Here is an 8,130-nt window from a genome sequence, read left to right on the forward strand (position 1 = left end):
CAAACAGCCTAAATAGTCTACTCCATCATGTTAAAAGCAACTATTTTGATCTTTGAAGTGTAAAATGTTGTGTCAGTTCAATGACCTCTGCTGTACTGTCACAATACTGTTGTAAAACTGTTGTGATCATTTTATGTTCTTGCAGCATAGTTTGCTATTGAAATACCGCTGTGAAGTTATTCTTACACTTGTGACATCTTGATGCAGTACTTAATCAAACTATTCTCCATTCCGCTGTTGCCAGGCAACTGTGTGGACGTGTCGGCGGACTGTGCCGGGTACGGTGCCGACGTGTGCACCAGCTACGCTGACTGGGCCGCCGCTAACTGCCAGAAGTCCTGCAACAAGTGCGGCAACAGGCGCAGACGTAAGTGTGTCTGTACATGTGTGTAGGAGCGACAGGGGACCTACGCAGCCCCCTCAACCCCTGTGTTTTTTCATTTCCTTGAAATACATTCGTCCTTGAATGGCTTGCCTGTAGTTACGCAATGCAAATCTCTGCGATTTCTTGGATTTCCGCGAAAGCACACAAAAAAAAGCTTTCTAGTGCATATAATTGTGAACTGTACATAGGCCTGTAACTAACATGTTTTATAGTTTAACCCTGGTGAAAGGGACAAAATATAGTGTGTTTTTTTACATGCACAATGTATCATTCACCAGAGGGGGTTAAATTCGTATTTACAAGGCCAAAATGCTTCAGCATCTCAAAGCGTTGCACCCAGACTCACACCAGGGGCTCTTTCCCCGGACCCCTCTGTTTTTTTAATTTCCTTGTAACTCATTCGTCCTTGAATGGATTGCCTGGTAGTTGGGGGGGGGGGGGGGGGGGGGGGGGGGTAGGTATGCAGTATCAGAATCTGTAATGTTACTGTTCTCTTGTAAACTAAATGTTGAGAACATTATTTTGAATCTAACCGAATTGAACCTTTTTCTGCTAAATTCTCTTGGCCGTCATCATCAACAGCAGCAGCATCCTCATCATGGCATAGTCCCGAATTAACGCCATACAAGTGATGTCACATACTTAAAGAAGAGCGACTGTTGGAGATTCACTCAGTGGGAGCGTGAACTTCACGCGGGGGCTAATTTGGGTTATATCTCCCATCATCCCATTCATCTTTTGTACTCTACCGCAAAGCTCTTAATCTTTAAGGTCCAGTGTTTTCTTTTTCTTGTGGTAGTTTACATCTAAGCTCTGAGTCTTTAAGGTCCGGTGTTTGCCTTCATGAATGTTTGTGCTCTTTCAGGTTCTGTGCTTGCCCCTCCCCCACCACGACCCCTGTGCAACAACGTGCTGACAGACCCTGTTGGTAGCTTATCTCTGATTGGTCGACCGGTCGACGCCTCCTGCTCTCAGATCATCGTTGCTCCTATTGGTTCCAGGATCCAGCTGTCATTTACCGATCTGCGCATCAGCTGCAAAGAAGGTAAACTGAAATAGTAAATTCAAAAATGTTATTTTTAAAATAAATGAATTTTGCGGACAGTAGAAGTAACAGCTTCATTTTTTTCTATTCAAAATGTTGACAACTTACAAAGAACATGTGTTTGTCGGTATTGTAGGGTTTTTTTCCGCTCCATTTATTTCTTTTATTCCCGTTCCTTTATTCTTCTTGGTCCCGCATAGTCATATTCGTTGAAGGAACGTTAAAAAAAAACCCAGCCATTTCTTTATTCTTTCCTTCCCTTTTTGCCCCTTTCTATTTCCTGTCTTTCGTTCAGATTATAGATGAAGAGAAGCAACTGCACATATACCTTTACTGTATGCAGTTACTTCCCTTTGATTGTCATCACAATCTTCATTGATGTCATTTCAATGCTAAAAAATAGTTGCACACAGGAGACTCGAAACTTCCGTATTTCCTGAACGCAAACTTTGTTCTTCATTATGCATACTATACCCTACCTCACCAGTACAGAAAGTATACTAAAGTGTAATTATGTAGGGGGAGGGGGGGGGGTCAAAGCTGTCCTTGCATTACATGTATTTTGTGAATCATTTGATTACACAATCATAGCGAAAACTTTTCAAAAATGACCACCTGCCCACAGCGACCTCCGCAAAGGATCTCCTACGAAATGAGTTTTTTCTACATGACTCACCTTTCCATGGCAACTACCCGTCTGTAACGACCCTTTTTGGTTGGTCCTTTGGGTGGTCATTATAGACAGGTGAGGACTGGGTGGCCGAGTGGTAACGCACTTGATGGCCGAGTGGTAACGCACTTGATGGCCAAGTGGTAACGCACTTGATGGCCGAGTGGTAACGCACTTGATGGCCGAGTGGTAACGCACTTGATGGCTGAGTGGTAACGCACTTGATGGCCGAGTGGTAACGCACTTGATGGCCGAGTGGTAACGCACTTGATGGCCGAGTGGTAACGCACTTGATGGCCGAGTGGTAACGCACTTGATGGCCGAGTGGTAACGCACTTGATGGCCGAGTGGTAACGCACTTGATGGCCGAGTGGTAACGCACTTGGTGGCCGAGTGGTAACGCACTTGGTGGCCGAGTGGTAACGCACTTGGTGGCCGAGTGGTAACGCACTTGATGGCCGAGTGGTAACGCACTTGGTGGCCGAGTGGTAACGCACTTGGTGGCCGAGTGGTAACGCACTTGCGCTCGGAAGCGAGAGGTTGCGAGTTCGACCCTGGGTCAGGGCGTTAGCAATTTTCTCCCCCCTTTCCTAACCTAGGTGGTGGGTTCAAGTGCTAGTCTTTCGGATGAGACGAAAAACCAAGGTCCCTTCGTTGTACACTACATTGGGATGTGCACGTTAAAGATCCCACGATTGACAAAAGGGTCTTTCCTGGCAAAATTGTATAGGCATAGATAAAAATGTCCACCAAAATACCCGTGTGACTTGGAATAATAGGCCGTGAAAAGTAGGATATACGCCGAAATGGCTGTGATCTGCTGGCCGATGTGAATGCGTGATGTATTGTGTAAAAAAAAAACATCTCACACGGCATAAATAAATCCCTGTGCCTTGAATATGTGCGCGATATAAATTGCATAAAAAAATTATTAAAAAAATAAATAAATCCCTGCGCTTAGAACTGTACCCACGGAATACGCGCGATATAAGCCTCATATTGATTGATTGATTGAGGTTTGACTGTAATGTGTAAAGTACTTTACCACTTTATTGCAGGAGACTGGCTGGAGGTGAGGGAGGAGGGAGGCAAAAAGAAGGGCAAGAAGATGAAGCGTGACCTGTGCGACCTGCCAGCACCGGTGCAGTGGACCACGACAGGACACATCGTCACCATCAAGTTGTCTGTGGCAACGCCGGGTCATGGCTACAACATGTCCTACAGGGTGGAGAAATCACCTGACGTTCAACATGGTGAGTGTGTCCTTTGAGAAAAGTTCTAGTATTGGGTAACACACCCCCCCCCCCCCCCCCCCCCCCCTTTTAACCTTCGCCCGTCTGGGTTATCGACTACACACGGAAGTCATCGTGGGGCCGTGCGGACCCATGCTTCTCATTTCCTTCTTTGAGAAACATGGGTCCGCACGGCCCCACGATGTTTGTAGTCTGAATATGACCTTTTTTTTAAAATTACTTCTCGCTGAAATGTTAGTACATAAAAGCTTTTTAGGTGCCTGAGGCATTCTTAAAAGCTCATTACAAAATTCCAACTAGTTTAAGAGATATTTGCAATTAAACGCCCTTCTGGGTCCACACGGACCCACAACCACCGGCGAAGGTTAAAGTCTGTGAAAACATTTGATGAAACCATGTCTTAAAGAGAGGGAGTCTTAAAATGAAGATAAGTGTGCAAACATTGTGAAAAGAACCAGACGAAACAGGGTCTGGAACAGAGGAGGTCTCTAATCAGCAGGTTTAACAGGAGGTTTCCTCTGCAGCAGTAAACTATTTTCTCAGAACATAACGGAAAATATGATTGCAAGTCATGACAACTGACTCCAGCCAGCTACTTTTCACAGTCCCATGGCGGGGTTTTATAGACAGACTTGACTGTAATATTACTGCGAAAAGGAAAGTCGGTAGCATGGTGGTAGCGGGAATTTCTGTGCGTTCCTGGGATCTGCACATAGATTCTCTATTGGGCGCTGTGGGCGGCATTCATTTTGTTGACCGCATGTCCACCGCTGTCTGTGTGCAGGCTGCGACCGTCTGCTGACCAACCCGTCTGGAGCGGTGGCCAGTCCTGGGTTCCCTGCCCCTTACCGCCACAACAAGCTGTGTCTCACCACCATCGTCGCTCCCCCCAACTTCACCGTCCGCCTCAACTTTGATCTCTTCCGTCTCGACAGTGAGAAGTGTGGCAAGGACACCGTTACTGTGAGTGGAGTTTGATTGACTTGTTGGTATTATAGTCACGAATTTTTTATTTTCTCAATGTTTAATTTTGTCTTCTTTTTTTTTCTTAAGATATTTAAAAAATGAAATGAGGATGAAAGTGGCTTGTTCATTTCAATGCTTGTTATTCTCTCAGGTGCCAGGAGATTGGTTCCGTACAACTCTCGCTTACTCCTTTACACATGTCGTATGCATTTAAAGCGCTTACTTCCCTTTGGTTATTTATATTTAGCTTTTTTTCTCCGTTAGAAGCACATTCTTTTTGCCAGTTCAGCAGATACCTGCTGTGGTTTATAGTGTTAAGGGATGGAGGAAGGGGCATGGAATAGGAAACAATTTGTTCTTCTATATATATATACGACTTGTGTCTGTTTGTCTGTGTGTTTGTGTATCTGTCTGTGTATTTGTGTGTTTGTGTATTTGTGTATTCGCCATGCACGGCCAAAGTTCTCGATGGATCTGCTTCAAATTTGGTGGGCATATTCAGGTAGACCCGGGACACGACACAACCTGGTCGATATTTCAACACGTGCTCTCAGCGCGCAGCGCGGAACCGATTTTGGTTCCACCTCAGCTATTTTGGTTCCACCTCAGCTTACTACTATTTTTAGAATGTCACTGCGCTGTCCACTGCGCTGAGCGTCTTCGGATATTCCCGGCGTTCTGTTACTGTTACTATTTTTAGAAGGTCAACGCAGTGTACAGAACGTAAATTGGACCCATAAATTATCCTCACTGTAAAAGTGCAAAGGTCGAATCAATTTACAGCCACGCGAAAAATACACTGTCATCTATCTCTCTATACATACGGCTTCTCTGTGTTTTTGTGTGTGTGTGTGTGTGTGTGTCTCTCTCTATATGAGCAACACCTGTGCATTGTTCAGTTCTGTTTGTGATGTGGTCTGGCGGCTTTTGTGTAATTTTATGTACTGGCCTTCCTTTGAGAAGCCATAACTTGCTCAGTCCTGTTTGAGTGGAGTTCGCCTCCAAAGGTGATTAACACGGTTACATTCGTCGACAAGGATGGGACTCGATATGGTCAGGAATGGCATTATGGCCACTGAATCATTTTCGTGCTGTTCCCATTCCACGAATCTGGGAGGGACCTAAGCTTGGCGGGTCCATTGTTCGGACCCGGCGAAGCCGGCGTACGGCTCTAAGTACTTCTTCCCGGCGAAGCCGGCTACCCGGCGAAGCGGGTATTCATTCTAGTTATATATATATTTAGCTGTTTTCTCTGATGTAAGCACATTCTTTTTACCAGTTCGGCAGATATCTGCTATGGTTTATAGTGTCTAGTGATGGATAAACCGGCATGGATAAAAAGCGGACAAACACTCAAGTCCTTAATGGCAAAAAACGTAGGACTTTTGATATCAAATTTACTACTAAACGGGCGTGGGATAGTAGCCACATATGTATTCTTTTGTGTTGTTTTGCCTTGAAGAAAATTGCCTTTATGCAGAGAAAAAGTTCTTGTTTAAAAAGACAATAAACCTGTGTGTGTGTGTGTGTGTGAAAGGTTATTTTCAAATATTTGTGCGAATAAATTTAAAAAAAATTGTTTCTTGTGCAGGTGTATGATGAGGAGTATGGAAACAAAGATGTGTTCTGTGGAACGTGGCCTGACCTGACCTGGCAGTCCAAGGGCAACCGGGTCAAGGTCGTCTTTGCCAGTGACCAGATGAAGAACGGCCCTGGTTTCCTAGCATCCTACAAATTCATCGCACCTTGGTGAGAATTATGTTTCTGGAGATTTTGTTGAATTTCTGTGTACAGATTATCCAATCAGAAAGACTGCCAGTGTTCCAAAATCAAAAATCAAAATCAGAAAAGGTTGATTTGTGGACAAAAATTTCAAAACACAATGCAAAACAGTCAAAGGTGGTTGACTCGTAAGTCTTTAAAGATACCATCCAAATCTTTTGTTGCTGTGCAGTCTTTTTGAAATGAAAATGAAAATTCAAACTGTTGTTGGCCATATTCTTTTTGACTCACCCGAGCTATCAGGAGATTCTCAGTACTGAGCAATATCAATCTGTCCCAGGTATAGGGTATCAATCAATCAATCAATCAATGAAGCTTATATTGCGCATATTCCGTGGGTACAGTTCTAGGCGCTCTGCAGTGATGCCGTGTGAGATGAAATTTTATACGGCCAGTAGATTGTAGATTGTTTCCCATTGTGTCAGACCCACATTGGTGGCACTAAGTGGCTACACCCTACCTCAGCGAAGGGGAGTCGATATAGCATTTGCTGTTCTTCTTTTTTTTAATTTTTTTGTAAATTTTTTTTTTATACATTTTATTTCCTTTATATACACATAAACACAGCATAACATACATCATACACCGAGTTTATCAACAAAGCGCATACACACGTACATACCTAGACAAGACACAGACAGTAGCTGTTCTTCTTTAAAGGCACACTCCTTCTTGTAAAAACTTGTCAAGACATGCAAAAAGACCATGTCTTCACTTGGTCACATACCAAAAATCAACAACCTGACTGCTTGCTGTGGTGATTTAAAATTTTTGTATGAATTAATTTCTTTAAAAAAACACAAGTGGCTTTTATGAAATTAATTCATCAAACTTTGTGCAGAGAGCGACAAGGCTGTTTATTTCTAGTATGTGACAAAGTGGAGGGTTGGTCAGATCTGAGATGGTGACCAAAACTGTTTTCGCGAGAAGGAGTGACTGCCTTTAAGAGGTAGATAAAAGCTTAATTACTGGATGCGTCTTAACAAGCTGTTGCTTTTCGTTTTCAGATTACGGAGAGAGAAGTGAACCAAGCGTCTCAGTGGTTTACAGGCATATCCACCTTACAGCCAGCAAATCAATCCTCCTATGTTACTGCATATTTGCTTTCTTAAAGGTACTGAACTTGTCAAATCCAGGTGCACAGAGCCCCTGGGGCTTTTAGTCATACCTCAGGCAGCTATCCGTTAGAAGAACTACCAAGTTTCATTGACTTGCACCCAAAGAGTCAAGAACTGCGATTTTTTTATTAATCAATTTTGTACTCGGACCCAGCTGGTCTTGGCCTATTTTCGGATCTAAATTTAGATCAGGTAGATCACCACATCATGCACAAAAAGACACGTCACTAGCAAACTATGTCAGACGTCATCATGAGTTTGTGTAAAACAAAATGGAGGCCGGAATCACTCAGTTGAATCGAACTCCGACCAAACACCACGTAATTACGGTAATAACTAGGTTAATTTATGCACTCGCGTGAACAAGAAACTGTCGAGCTTCACAGATGTCGTCGTTGGGTAGTTTTGGGTTTGTTTTACTACCATAGGAGGATTTTTGAACTGTAAATGCACTCAGCTGCAACAAAAACGCAAAACGAAGGCTGTGAGCTGATGATTCAAGTTTTATGTATTTATAAAGCTCATGAAAAGTTCTGATTGATTAAAGATGGTTCAGCATTTCTTGATCTTAAAAAATTGCTGTAGTTATTGAGGACTGAACTCGTTTTGGGTTTCAAACCGCCATGTTTAACCATTGCTGTAAATACTTGAAAAGATCTGAAGTAAACAGTTGATTGATCACAGTTAAGGTTTTGAGGATTGTTTTTTGAGTGGAGAGCGAGCGCCTGTTTGGTTGACAAGTTGTTTTCTTGGAGAGAGTGAGTGTGTGTGTTTGCATGTTAAATTAGTATTGTGATTTATATTGTGAAGATGATCTGTGTTTTCCCAAGTCAGAAAGCTGTACAATTTCAGTACATGGTGTGTGAAAATACATCTCCTCTGACCACTAAATGTTACAAAGTAATCCATGA

General features: G+C 43.2%; 1 protein-coding gene across 1 annotated transcript in view; it reads left to right on the forward strand.

Annotated features, from left to right (window-relative positions):
• The window catches only part of LOC138948963 (A disintegrin and metalloproteinase with thrombospondin motifs 18-like), a 47,772-nt gene extending 39,870 nt beyond the window's left edge, over positions 1 to 7,902 (forward strand). Inside the window, exons 29-34 of the mRNA XM_070320641.1 lie at positions 245 to 367; positions 1,251 to 1,430; positions 3,159 to 3,353; positions 4,138 to 4,316; positions 5,911 to 6,068; positions 7,109 to 7,902. Coding sequence (XP_070176742.1) covers positions 245 to 367; positions 1,251 to 1,430; positions 3,159 to 3,353; positions 4,138 to 4,316; positions 5,911 to 6,068; position 7,109 — 836 coding nt within the window. The 3' untranslated portion in view covers positions 7,110 to 7,902. The remainder of the gene's footprint in view (positions 1 to 244; positions 368 to 1,250; positions 1,431 to 3,158; positions 3,354 to 4,137; positions 4,317 to 5,910; positions 6,069 to 7,108) is intronic.
• The last annotated feature ends 228 nt before the right edge of the window (positions 7,903 to 8,130 follow it).

Source organism: Littorina saxatilis, linkage group LG15 (genome assembly GCF_037325665.1).
Source record: "Littorina saxatilis isolate snail1 linkage group LG15, US_GU_Lsax_2.0, whole genome shotgun sequence".
Lineage (NCBI taxonomy): Eukaryota > Metazoa > Mollusca > Gastropoda > Littorinimorpha > Littorinidae > Littorina > Littorina saxatilis.